At 40.6% G+C, this 14,634-nt stretch overlaps 1 protein-coding gene across 4 annotated transcripts in view; it reads left to right on the plus strand.

Annotated features, from left to right (window-relative positions):
- Positions 1–14,634, plus strand: part of LOC126204419 (protein strawberry notch) — a 264,401-nt gene that overhangs the window by 22,993 nt on the left and 226,774 nt on the right. For all 4 annotated transcript variants that reach the window (XR_007540499.1, XM_049938805.1, XM_049938806.1 and 1 more), the window contains one exon: positions 9,497–9,729. Coding sequence is in view for 3 of the 4 variants with exons in the window: in XM_049938805.1 (XP_049794762.1) it covers positions 9,497–9,729 (233 nt within the window). In the remaining variant the exon portion in view is untranslated. The remainder of the gene's footprint in view (positions 1–9,496; positions 9,730–14,634) is intronic.

Here is a 14,634-nt window from a genome sequence, read left to right on the forward strand (position 1 = left end):
TTTTATGCACAGAGAGTTTCTTTTCCACTGACCACGATTACCTTAATCTTGTTGTTGAATGTTGTCGACACATACCTTTTGTTTGAGCTGTTACCGGTATTACTTAAAGTGCTACTAGTGAACTGAAAATGGCATGGAATAATGCAGGCAGTGCTTTTCTTTGGAATGCTTGCTGGGTAACACCATTGTTTAACGGAACAAGACCTAACTATTGCATTGTGCAGATTGCAGCAGTGTTTGTAGGTACGCAGCAATGTTCCAGTGTGTGTCCACGTGTGTCAATAATAATGGAAAACAAGATCGTGCCGACAAATACAACATTCGTTTCCTTTCACGTACCGACTCTGTGTGTAACTTGTCCCATGTTGTACAGAGCAGCACGATTTGATGTCCATATATGCGGCTCCGTGCTGTGCCACATAACAGTATTGTCAGGGTTGTACAGTCTTTGTGTTAAAAGTAGCATCCTTGTAGATTTGTGAGTAACTAATGTATACTGTAATACACCAGTAACGAATAACCTCTTTACCGCATTATACGATGAATTATTAATTAAATGTTAAAATTTGCATTCCATTTCTGCTTTAGGCATGTTCCGCTTCATACAAAAAATTAGCATTTAAAAGTGTATTTTATATATCAGGACTAAAATACTAGAACAGCTTGAACAGATTTCTGAATTTACATGTAATGGTTGTATCAAGTTTTACTGTAAAAATTAAAGCAACAAACCCTTATTTCCCCGTGTTGTGTCTAATTCATGGTATAATCATAAAAAGTGTCAACAGATGTCCGTACAGTTGTGTTGTTCACGGAAGATGGCATTCCCGTCAGTGGACAACAATGACATCATTTGGTACCTAGTGTTTGCCAGGTAGTCCCACATCCACAATCATCGCCTATACAGTCACAGATGGTGTATGGCACAAGGAAGACACCTATGAGACTTTTTGCAATGAAGGTGCCGTAAGAAGAATGGAAGCAAGACAGTCACAGACTGATGTGCCCCGAAGGCTAAATGTGAATTGGTCTGTTGTTTCTCGGATGTGGCGACAATCTATAGAGACAGAAACACTATCCTGAAGACCAGAGCATGGTTGACTACATGTTGTATCAAAAGAAGACAGTTATTTGGCCATAAGGGCATGACAGTACCGCCTTATTACTGCACGGCAACTAGCACGACTCGCAGCACCCTTTTCATGTGTTATATCGAGACAAACAGTGTAAAGAAGGCTTCGCCAGAATAGCTTTTATTATCAGAGACGCTCTGTATGTGTACTTCTGATGTGTCTTCACGGAAGGGAATGTCTGGAGTGGAGTCGTCAACATGCCACCTGGATGGTCTTTTCACAGGCGAGTCCCGATTTGGTCTGGAGAGTGGTTATTGACATATTCGCATCTGGAGGGATCGTGCAACACAATTTCTGAATCCAAACATTGTGGAAAGAGATTGATATCGAGGAGGAGCCTTAATGGTGTTAGCAGGGTCTATGGAGACCATTCGAACACCTCTTCATGAGATTGTACGGGTGAATCGCCAAGGTTTAACTGCTGTCAGTTATGACGATGAGAACTAGGGACCTTGTGCAGTTTTGCGAGGTAGTGTGCCCAGACTTTGTATTGATGGACAATAATGCTTGACTTCATAGAGCACGCACGGGTGGTTGATTTTTTTTTTTTTTTTTTTAAATGGAAGATACTGCTCACTATCTCAACTTGAATCCCATAGAGCATGTCTGGGATGAGCTAAGAAGACAGGTTGCATCCCGGCAGCATCCCCCAACCACTCTCAAAGACTTGCAGGCAGCTCTGCGGAAGAATGAGTGTTATTGCCTCAATATGGGACTGCTGACATCACTCACAGCATGCTCCATCGTTGCAGGCCTGTATTGCAGCCAGAAGTGGTAACACTCCATGCTGTTCACTTTAACCAGTTGTGTGAATGTGTGCGGAAATCCGTTAAGTTGGAAAGAACAAAGAATTTTTTGTCTACCGTTATGCATGTTGGAGTTGTGTATGTTCTTGACACTGTCTCTAATTTGCTATCATCTGTTTGCAATATTTTGTGACAAAATAAATGCACCCTTGCAAAATTTCTGTTTGTTGCTTTAATTTTGGACACACGTGTATTTCACTTCTCCATTTGACCAACCAAACCTATGTTATATAGGCAAAGGTCAAGACCCCAGGTAACCTCATTCATTGCTCAAGTTTGAATGTAAGGAAGCAAACGAGCAGGAAGTATGCATGGTAAATAGGGGTGGGGAATCTGGATGTGATGGCATATCCGGTGCAGCTATTAAGGTTTGCTTTTAGGACTGTCTAAACATGTTACCTACCTTATTAGCTACTGCATTATATAAATGTGTATCTAGCTGTTCTAAAAATGAGTGTTGTGAAACCAGTGTATGGAAAGGGAAGTAAAGAACAGCTCTCTGACTGTACACAGACATCACTAATTCCCACCTTTAGTAAGATGTTAGAAACTATTATTCTGTCCTAGCTTAGTGCCTTTTTCACAATACACAAACTGATTGTAAATTCTCAGCATGGATTTAGAAAAGTACTAAGTGCAACCACAGCAATTACGCAGTTCTTCCATGAAATGTACTATCTGCTGATGTGCTTTTAGATCTAACAAAAGCTTTTTATACAGTAAACAGTCGGTTACTTCTAAAAGAACTAAAGTCATACCATATCAGGGATCCACCTCTGCATCTTCTAGCCACATACATGTTGAATTGTGAGCAGCACAGTAAACTTATATGCAAATTAGATTATAAAAATTATGAACTTTCAGTTTACCAGTGAAACAGTAATAGAAGATGTAACTCTGGGCTCAATCCTTGGTCACTTTCTTTTCCTCATATCTATTAATGACATATGCTCAATCCATTAACTACCATATAATAAGCTATAAAGTTGACACTCCTCTCTTGTTCTATGGTAGAGGATGCAAGGAGCCACTAATAGTGTAACAGAATTAATGAAATTGTGAATTGTCAGAGCCTTTAGGTGAGTGTCATCAAATCTCAGTTACAAGCATTTAAAATTGGCTGTTCTCGCCACATCAAGTAAATAATGTATCTCAGCAACAGAGTAGCAGTTGTAAACTTCTGGCTGTGGATTTTGATGAAAATCTGTGGTGGGCAAAAAACATTAATTTTCATCTTCAACTTTTGTGGTCGTGCCTTCCTCAGTTGCATGTAATATTATGGTATATTGATAATTTTTACTTATGGACCTTCTGACAGCAACTTTTTTAATTTTGTATATGCATAGTGGCCTACATCTTCTCAGCCAGATCACAAAGATAGTTCATAGTCAAACATTTAAAATGGTATAATACAGGATGAGTTACCCCTTTTTCAAATATGGGATTGAATTGTGGGGCTGTATACCCGATATACACTTAAAAAGAATATTGTTGTGAAAGAAAAGACCTACAAGACTTATACATGGGATGGACCATAGAGAATCATGTCCTAAAGTGTTTTTGCAGTTCAGAAACTTAACGAATGTTTTCTTTGTACATGTTTAAGTTAGTTTATTTTTTTGTGTCAACCAACAGTAGCTATAAAGTGTAGGGATACAAATTATTGCAACATCAATACAAGAAAAACTATTGCCAGAAATGAATTTAAAAATGACAGTTTGAAGTCCAAATGTCAGTGGTTTAATTCAGTTTGACAAACTTCTAAACACTCTAAGAACCTGTAGAGGAATGATTCTAACACAAAATTAAAGTTTTTTCTAATAGAAAAATGTTTATAGTCATCTAGTGAACTTGAAGGCACTGTTTGTAATGTGCACCAATAGCATAACAGCTGTAAAGAAATAAATGCATGAAATAGATATTTGCTCCAACAATTGTAGTTCATTGTCCCCCTGCGGGTTCTCGGGGGCTAGAATAGACCGAGGTATTCCTGCCTGTTGTAAGAAGCAACTAAAAGGAGTTCCCTTCTTTTAGGCCATACAAGTTATGGTCCTCTTTTTTAGGGTCTGACCTCCACATTTCCAAAACTTTTCAGAAGTGCGGGCCATTTGGGGAGGGACACCTTATGTGGTGCATCATATATCCAGCTACTTGGATGAATACACTTTACAGGGAGCATCATCTGCATCTTCTGTATCTATGATAATCATGGATCTTTTCACACTCAATATCCAGAGTGGTAACCGGTCTGGCGTGGAGGGGTCGTCATGTACCCTCTTAGTTGTAGTCATGCAACAACACAGAGATTGCACTGCTGATGCATGAGATGATAAGTCCCCACGTATGCCAAGGAATAGATGCCCGTCTTCTTGGACATTGTGCCAGGTGGCCTTGGCTGTGGCTGGGTGGCACCTGTGGGGAGAGCCCCTGATCGGGGTGGGTGGCGTCAGGGTGGATGACACACAATGAAGTGGATGAAGTTGTCTGATGCTAGTAGTTGAACAGCCCAGCAGTCTTTAAGAGAGCTAAGGTGCATCATAATGCCGAGAGATACGACCCCAAATCATTCTCCTCCACGACCACAATGGGAGGAACGTAGGGCTAAAGATCAAGGAGAGGCATGTTCTCCTCAATATCTAGTATGTGCAGGGTCTGATGGTGAATCCTTTATGACAACAAACCACTGTTTTTCATCGAGAACTTAGGCCAAGTTTGGGGAAGTGGAGGGAACATCCAAACTGTGGAATGGGTCAGTCCTGATTGTCAAGCTGGGTGATGCCCCAGTCTCCATTACCCCTTATAAAGAGCATGAAGTTGGTCCAGGGGATTATATTCCATAGAGATCTCTTGCAGTCGGATTATGAGTTGTGGCCAATCCTGTGTTCTTTTCCATATGCGGTGCTTCAAATGCTGGAAATTTGGGTATGTGTCCTCGTGATGTAATGCCAGCCCCAGATCTCAGGAATCCACACATCTGTCACACACCAACATTTCTTGTGTCCCTCCCATTTGTGTCAGCTGTGGAGAGCACCAGTCCCCCTGTTTGCCAGACTGCACTGTTTATCTGAAAGAGAGGAAAATAAGGGAATGTAAGACCTGGACTGCCGGACTACGCCTGCCCCCGTGATGGTTGGGGGCACTCCTCCTCCCATTGCTCCCCTAACTTCAATTTCAGGACCACCACCCCTTCGGCCATCAGGAACATCAGTCCCCACCCCCTCAGCCAAAGAAGAAATAACGTCTTTTGGCTACACTTGCAAGGAAGTTGTCTCCAGACGCTGCCTTCCAAAGCTTCTGCTACTGTGAAGCCAGCCACCAGCCAGTGGTCGAAGGAGCCACAAGCTGCTGGTCGTAGGGCTTCACGATCGTTATTGCTAACTGTGACAAACTCAGAGAAGCCCTCCCATCCAGAGAAACCAAAAAGAACCGAGAAGACTGAAAGAAGAAAGGAACCTTGGTGGCCCCTAAAACACTGCTTTGTGAAAGTTTGCATTCTGAGGACGAGTTGGAGCTTTTAGTATCCCTCAAGAACCTAGATCTCACTGGAACCTCAGAACCAACAGACACAGAGACCAGAAGCCCTCAACAGGTAACAGCAGGTGACCCTGAAGTGTAAAGTGCCTCCTTGGTTGCATCGTTCCTACCCAGACCACAGAAAATGTCATCCTCCATTGGAATTGTGGCGGTTTTTCCTCCCACATGACAGCTACGGCAACTCTTAAGCATTATGCTTGTTTTCTCTGTTGTCCTTCAGGAAACATGGTTTCCAGCAAAGTGGACCCCTGCCCTTTGTGGCTAGCAGGACTATTACAAAAATTGTATTACTGTAACTGGAAGTCAGGTGGAGTATGTATATTGTGTCCTTACTTCTGTGTATTGTGAACCTGTGCCTCTTCAAACACCTTTAGACGCCGTGGCTGTCAGGGTGAGAACAACGCAGGAAATTACCATCCACAACATCTTCCTTGCTCCAGATGTTGAAGTACCATGAAATGTATTGGCTGCACTAATTTCTCAACTCCTCCCACCTTGTTCCTCAGGTTGCCCCGGCGGAAGACAGTGCCTTGGTGGCCGTCGGATATCACTGCGGTCATTAGACATTGTAGGCAGGCCCTTCGGCATCATAAGTGGCACCTATCAATGGAGAACCTCATTGCCTTCAAACGCTGTGCTCAGGTCTGTCAGCAATTAAAAGACAGAACTAGAAGTGCTGGAAATGGTATGTCTCCACCATTGGAACATGAACCTTTCTTACACTGGTTTGGACTAAGCTCAGACGCCTTTACAGACATCAGACCCCTGCAGGTAAACCTGGGGCTGTATATACTGATCTAGACACAATTGTAGAGTGTTTGCTGAGCATTATGCTTGAAGCTCTGCATCTGAGAATTACCACCCCACCTTTCACACCTGAAAATAATGGGTGGAACACCACCACCTGAGTAAGTCACCTTCACCCATATGTTTTGTTCAGTGAGTGAGAATTTCTAAGTGCCATTACACATTGTCCCGACACAACCCCTGGGCCCGACAACACTTTGTGATGCCATATCCTTGCTACGTTACAAGAGCTGGGCCTCTGATGCCCAATCCCGAGTTTTAAACAGAACTTTTTGTTGCTCCCCACCTTCAGAGTTCGAAATGGTGCTTCACACAATTCCCCCCCATATCCAAGTCAATGGGTTCCCACAGGACTCTGTACTGAGTGTCCCTCTGTTTTTAGTGTCCATTAATCGTGTCGGAGTCGTCATATCCTCCTTATATGCTGATGGCTTTTGCATTTTCTTTTGCTCTTCTACTATTGGTGTGGCTGAACATCGACTACAGGGAGCCATAAGAAAGGCGCGGTGATGGGCCCTCATCCTTGGCTTACAGTTTTCAGCTGCCAAGACTTGTGCCATGCTCTTCTGTTGCCGTTGTACAATTCACCCACACCCACAACTTTATCTTGATTGACCATCTTCTTAATGTAGTGGACTATTAGTGCTTAACTCGGCTTCCCCCTCATCATCAGCTTACGCAAAAGTGCTGGCAGCATGTTTACGTTCTTCAATGCCTGAGCCACACTGACTGGGCTGGGGTAATCATGTTAGAAAAATGGATGTTTTTGCGGTCTTTGTTACCAAAATTTTTTCCCCAAACAATCCCATCAGTGACACTATCGGACTGGCAGTATAGTTTTCCTCGTGACATTCTTCAGCAAATTAATGAAACCGGTAAAAAATTCAAATAGCTTAAAGTAAACTTGAGTGTAGGATTCTAAAAGAGGTCTCTTCTAGCCTTAACCTCTGACCTATATAGAAATGTATAATCAGCTTGGGATCTTGTTTAAAGAAACCTTTATCAGGTTTGGGAACCTTTGATAGAGAAACTCACGTGTGGCTGCTGTTGCACAGCTGTCAGGTGTGGCACAGTGGTGATGGGGATGCTTTAAAAGGAGCCACCATGGGAACACTAATGTTTCACATTAACTACAAACTATGCTAACACAAAGTATGCTATACCTTAATCCAAAAATACATGAGCACATCAATAACATTACACAATTAAAAAAAACTCTCTACAACATGAATTTATCCCAAAACCTGTCAGGAAGACTGCTGTGAATTTCACCAAAATTTACACAATGTGACAGTGGTGTAAAACCTGCAGGCTATTTATAAGATGAGTGCAGCAGCTGTTATGCAACAATTTTAATACCATGAGATCCACTGCCTTGGCAATACACACTTAAATTGTGAAGTTATTATAGCAAGAAAACAGACTTAAATATGTCACAATAAGTTGTGACAAGAGACACCACTTTTTTGAAGTTTTTCAATTTATTTGGATTTTATCTCGCTTCCTAGTCATCAAGACTTTTCATATTTCTTTCCCCAGAGTGTACTAATCAATTGGAGAACATAATAAAAAATGTCAGATTTGAGTACCAGTGGAATACGCGTCCATTTTCAATGTACCCCTACCTTATTGTTTTGTAGAGGCTTATCCTCATATTACAAAAGCAAATACAGGTTTTAGGTGGCTTGAAAGAGTTTGTAGAAGACTTTCTTGTAAAAGTGGGCCAAAAATATCCATTTTTGGCATATTTAGAAAAATCATCAACTTTGCCCTCATATTGTAAACTTCTGGAAAAACAATAGAATGAAATTTTATATTTTAGGACCTTGTATTGGTAAATTATTAAGTGCAAGGTTTCAGGTGTTACTCGCAATTACTTCCAGAGATATAGGAAACTAAACTTCAAATTTTTTCAGGCATCTACTTTTTTGGTTGACTTTGCTTAAATTTATCCATTTGCAAATTGCTCAGGAAATATATATATTTTTTACTAGTATTTCACTTAAGAGAGCACAAAAAAGTGGTACAAGATGACTTAGTTTTGTTTCTTTCAAGAAAATATTACTAGAGATATCACGTCTCAAAGTTTCCAAAATCGTGTGTGCATTGTTAATGGCTGTGCTATGGGATCAAACAAATTACTGTATATACGGAAGTACTGAATTAGCATTACAGGGAAATGGACTGGTGCTGGAATAAATCAGTGGAGGGCGGAGGAAATTGCTATTTTCCCTAGGCATGCTGCCTTGTTGTTATTTGACTGCGTTCCAGGTTCTTAAGATTCAGCATACTTCTTACAGCCTAGGTCATTCAATGTTGAACTTACAGCCTAGGTCATTCTCTGTCGAACTTAGTCTTTGGTAATGTTGGGAAAGAAGATGTTCTGGACAATGTTTTGTAATGGATGGAGATCTGTGGTTACAATTGTGACTCATTAAAATAAATAATAAACAATTATTTTATTTTACTATGAAAGAAATGTCTTCATTGTTACTGTGATTACTTTTGGAATGATAAAATATCAATATCTTTTGGCAGTTGTCATATTTTGATTTGACTGTTCTATAGATCAAACATAGTGTTTTCCTCTATGAAGTTAACACTCATTGATTCCATATTGAGTGAAATTTTGTCTGTGCCATTATCAGTTAGAAAATGTTAAGATACCAAGACGAGCATACAGAGCGACAGGAGTGTGAAATGGAGCGTGGAAAAACACTGAATTGCTTCTGCATTTGGTAATCTCTGGATATTATTATTATTTTTTTTTAAATCTATGTAATTGATCTAAATGTGATGGTGCTTGGAGCTAACAAACAAGTCAAAATGACATTTCTGAATTTAAAAATGTGTGTTAATTTCATCATGCAAATTATTTTCTTTCATGAAAATATGTTCGTGTAATTTAGTATGTTGTATTATTCCTTGGAGTTTGTTTTGCAGCTTCAGTTTACGTCTGAACTGTAAACTCAAAATAAAAGAGCCAGATATATTTATCGATATTCTCTAAAAACATCTCATTAGTCTGTGTGCACGCATATGCATGCGTGCTGTACTGGAGTCTAAAAGTGTCAACATTTTGATTGTAACAATGTAATGTGTGCTGTATGGATGATTCGTAGAAAAGTTATAAGTGTATAATATGTAATGATAATGACTTCATTGAACTGATAAGTTCAGCTGTTTGTCAGTCCAAAGTTATTTGCTCTGTTACAGCAATGGATATGGGCGCATTAAATGCAATGGGACCCATGAATCCTTTAACAGCATTGGGTGCTCTTGGATTGAACCATATGAATATGCCACTGAACTCATTTATGATGCAGCCAAATGGAAGCCTTTTGACCCAGATGATGCAAGCAAGTGGTATGAATGCCATGCACCAAGGCTGGGCTGGTGGCCTTCCAGGCAAAATGGTGTCTCAGCTCTGGATGAATGATGAAAGCAAGGTTGGTCATTGTCATTGTTACTAACTTTCTTACGAGTAAGGTGCTTCAGCTGCATGTGCCACATTTGTTTGATACTTGTATATCGGGCTCACGTCTAGTTAGTGAATGCAATGGGTAGGCTCCTCCTTTAAGGAAATGTACAGTTTCCTCTCTCACCTATCTGCAGGTCTGCTAGGCATAAATGATCAAATCCTTGAGAACTGGCAAAGACATCTGGTGATAAATAATTGAATGAAGTTTCATTATTGATACTCTGTCATGTAATGTATCTTACAGTTCCTCCAAAATAAATTTATTTCTAACTCCACCTTCGAGCATGTGAAAAAGTTTTTATTGGCTGAAAAAGTAGACTTCCAACAGTTGGTTGGATATCCAGTTCTTGAAATCAATATGATGACTCTCAGAACCAATTTGTTGTTTATTGTACTCTCATTTATAATGATATGTTGTTGAGAACGTCGTTGTATTAAAAGGAGATGTGAGGGACTTCAAATCACTTGGTTAGTCACTGAACTGCTTCCACCCAAAATTAAATTTACATGTTGTTGTTGTTGTTGTTGTTGTTGTGGTGGTCTTCAGTCCTGAGACTGGTTTGATGCAGCTCTCCATGCTACTCTATCCTGTGCAAGCTTCTTCATCTCCCAGTACCTACTGCAACCTACATCCTTCTGAATCTGCTTAGTGTATTCATCTCTTGGTCTCCCTCTACGATTTTTACCCTCCACGCTGCCCTCCAATGCTAAATTTGTGGTCCCTTGATGCCTCAAAACATGTCCTACCAACCGATCCCTTCTTCTAGTCAAGTTGTGCCACAAACTTCTCTTCTCCCCAATCCTATTCAATACCTCCTCATTAGTTACGTGATCTACCCACCTTATCTTCAGCATTCTTCTGTAGCACCACGTTTCGAAAGCTTCTATTCTCTTCTTGTCCAAACTAGTTATCGTCCATGTTTCACTTCCATACATGGCTACACTCCATACAAATACTTCCAGAAACGACTTCCTGACACTTAAATCTATACTCGACGTTAACAAATTTCTCTTCTTCAGAAACGATTTCCTTGCCATTGCCAGTCTACATTTTATATCCTCTCTACTTCGACCATCATCAGTTATTTTACTCCCTAAATAGCAAAACTCCTTTACTACTTCAAGTGTCTCATTTCCTAATCTAATACCCTCAGCATCACCCGATTTAATTTGACTACATTCCATTATCCTCGTTTTGCTTTTGTTGATGTTCATCTTATATCCTCCTTTGAAGACACTGTCCATTCCGTTCAACTGCTCTTCCAAGTCCTTTGCTGTCTCTGACAGAATTATGATGTCATCGGCGAACCTCAAGGTTTTTACTTCTTCTCCATGAATTTTAATACCTACTCCAAATTTTTCTTTTGTTTCCTTTACTGCTTGCTCAATATACAGATTTAATAACATCGGGGAGAGGCTACAACCCTGTCTCACTCCTTTCCCAACCACTGCTTCCCTTTCATGCCCCTCGACTCTTATAACTGCCATCTGCTTTCTGTACAAATTGTAAATAGCCTTTCGCTCCCTGTATTTTACCCCTGCCACCTTCAGAATTTGAAAGAGAGTATTCCAGTTAACATTGTCAAAAGCTTTCTCTAAGTCTACAAATGCTAGAAACGTAGGTTTGCCTTTTCTTAATCTTTCTTCTAACAAGGGAACTTCCCCATCGCACCCCCCTCAGATTTAGTTATAAGTTGGCACAGTGGATAGGCCTTGACAAACTGAACACAGATCAATCGAGAAAACAGGAAGAAGTTGTGTGGAACTATGAAAAAATAAGCAAAATATACAAACTGAGTAGTCCATGGGCAACATAGGCAACATCAAGGAGATGTAAGCTCAGTAGCTCCGTGGTACCGTGGTTAGCGTAAGCAGCTGTGGAGCGAGAGGTCCTTGGTTCAAGTCTTCCCTCGAATGAAAATTTTAATTTTTTATTTTCAGACAATTATCAAAGTTCAGGCACTCACACATAATCAACATCGCTCTCCAAAATTCCAGGACATGTTCAGATTTGCTTGGACATATGCAGGATTTGACGGTCTACACACGGAAAAATTTGAAAACATTAAAAACATATGTTTTGACAGAGCACAGAGAAAACTGTGCGACTGTGAAACTGTTGCATTCATTTGTTGCAGTTTATGTGACAAACTCTTATGTTTTCATCACTTTTTTGGGAGTGTTTATCACATCCACAAGAAAACCTAAATCGGGCAAGGCAGAAGAATCTTTTTACCCATTCGCCAAGTGTGCAAGTTAGGTGGGTCGACAACATATTCCTGTCATGTGACGCTCATGCCGTCACCAGTGTCGTATAGAATATATCAGACGTGTTTTCCTGTGGAGGAATCGGTTGACCTACGACCTTCCGATCAAATTTTTTAGCTTCCCATGGGAGAGGCACGTCCTTTCGTCTACTAATCACACGGTTTTGCGTTGCGGTCGCAACACACAGACACTAAACTTATTACAGTGAACAGAGACGTCAATGAACGAATGGACAGATCACAACTTTGCAAAAATAGTAATTAAACTTTTCGCTCGAGGGAAGGCTTGAACCAAGGACCTTTCGCTCAGCAGCTGCTCACGCTAACCACAAGACCACGGCACACTTGTGCTAACTTTCTCCTTGATATTGCCTATGTTGCCCATGGACTACTCAGTTTGTATATTTTGCTTATTTTTTCGTTGTTCCACACAACTTCTTCCTGTTTTCTCGATTGATCTGTGTTCAGTTTTACAAGGCCTATCCACTGTGCCAAATTATAGCTAAATCTGAGGGGGGTGCGATGGGGAGGTTCCCTTGTAAGATAAGTCGTAAGGTTAGTATTGTCTCACGTGTTCCAACATTTCTACGGAATCCAAACTGATCTTCCCCGAGGTCCGCTTCTACCAGTTTTTCCATTCGTCTGTAAAGAATTCGCGTTAGTATTTTGCAGCCATGACTTATTAAATTGATAGTTCGGTAATTTTCACACCTGTCAACACCTGCTTTCTTTGGGATTGGAATTATTATATTCTTCTTGAAGTCTGAGGGTATTTCGCCTGTCTCATACATCTTGCTCACCAGATGGTAGAGTTTTGTCATGACTGGCTCTCCCAAGGCCATCAGTAGTTCTAATGGAATGTTGTCTACTCCCGGGGCCTTGTTTCGACTCAGGTCTTTCAGTGCTCTGTCAAACTCTTCACGCTGTATCATATCTCCCATTTCGTCTTCATCTACATCCTCTTTCCTTTCCATAATATTGTCCTCAAGTACATCGCCCTTGTATAAACCCTCTATATACTCCTTCCACCTTTCCGCCTTCCGTTCTTTGCTTAGAACTGGGTAGCCATCTGAGCTCTTGATATTCATACAAGTGGTTCTCTTCTCTCCAAAGGTCTCTTTAATTTTCCTGTAGGCAGTATCTATCTTACCCCTAGTGAGACAAGCCTCTACATCCTTACATTTGTCCTCTAGCCATCCCTGCTTAGCCATTTTGCACTTCCTGTCAATCTCATTTTTGAGACGTTTGTATTCCTTTTTGCCTGCTTCATTTACTGCATTTTTATATTTTCTCCTTTCATCAATTAAATTCAATATTTCTTCTGTTACCCAAGGATTTCTATTAGCCCTCGTCTTTTTACCTACTTGATCGTCTGCTGCCTTCACTACTCCATCCCTCAGAGCTACCCATTCTTCTTCTACTGTATTTCTTTCCCCCATTCCTGTCAATTGTTCCCTTATGCTCTCCCTGAAACTCTGTACAACCTCTGGTTCTTTCAGTTTATGCAGGTCCCATCTCCTTAAATTCCCACCTTTTTGCAATTTCTTCAGTTTCAATCTGCAGTTCATAACCAATAGATTGTGGTCAGAGTCCACATCTGCCCCTGGAAATGTCTTACAATTTAAAACCTGGTTCCTAAATCTCTGTCTTACCATAATATAATCTATCTGAAACCTTCTAGTATCTCCAGGATTCTTCCAGGTATACAACCTTCTTTTATGATTCTTGAACCAAGTGTTAGCTATGATTAAGTCATGCTCTGCGCAAAATTCTACAAGGCGGCTTCCTCTTTCATTTCTTCCCCCCAATCCATATTCACCTACTATGTTTCCTTCCCTCCCTTTTCCTACCGACGAATTCCAGTCACCCATGACTATTAAATTTTCGTCTCCCTTCACTACCTGAATAATTTCTTTTATCTCGTCATACATTTCATCTATTTCTTCATCTTCTGCAGAGCTAGTTGGCAAATAAACTTGTACTACTGTAGTACTACTTTGTGTCTATCTTAGCCACAATAATGCGTTCACTATGCTGTTTGTAGCAGCTAACCCGCTCTCCTATTTTTTTATTCATTATTAAACCTACTCCTGCATTACCCCTATTTGAATTTGTATTTATAACCCTGTATTCACCTGACCAAAAGTCTTGTTCCTCCTGCCACCGAACTTCACTAATTCCCACTATATCTAACTTGAACCTATCCATTTCCCTTTTTAAATTTTCTAACCTACCTGCCCGATTAAGGGATCTGACATTCCACGCTCCGATCCGTAGAATGCCAGTTTTCTTTCTCCTGATAACGACGTCCTCTTGAGTAGTCCCCGCCCGGAGATCCGAATGGGGGACTATTTTACCTCCGGAATATTTTACCCAAGAGGACGCCATCATCATTTAATCATACAGTAAAGCTGCATTTACATACGAAATAGAAAATCAAATAATGACACTAGTTTTCTGGTCCTGAAACTATGTTTAGCAGATGGTAAAATTAATGCTGACATTTACAGGAAACGCAGCACAGCACTTAACATCAGTCATGTCATGCCTCTTCTTGTCACCCTTTTAAGCACAAACTGGCGTTCTTTCACACTATGATCAACCAT

Source organism: Schistocerca nitens, chromosome 9 (genome assembly GCF_023898315.1).
Source record: "Schistocerca nitens isolate TAMUIC-IGC-003100 chromosome 9, iqSchNite1.1, whole genome shotgun sequence".
Lineage (NCBI taxonomy): Eukaryota > Metazoa > Arthropoda > Insecta > Orthoptera > Acrididae > Schistocerca > Schistocerca nitens.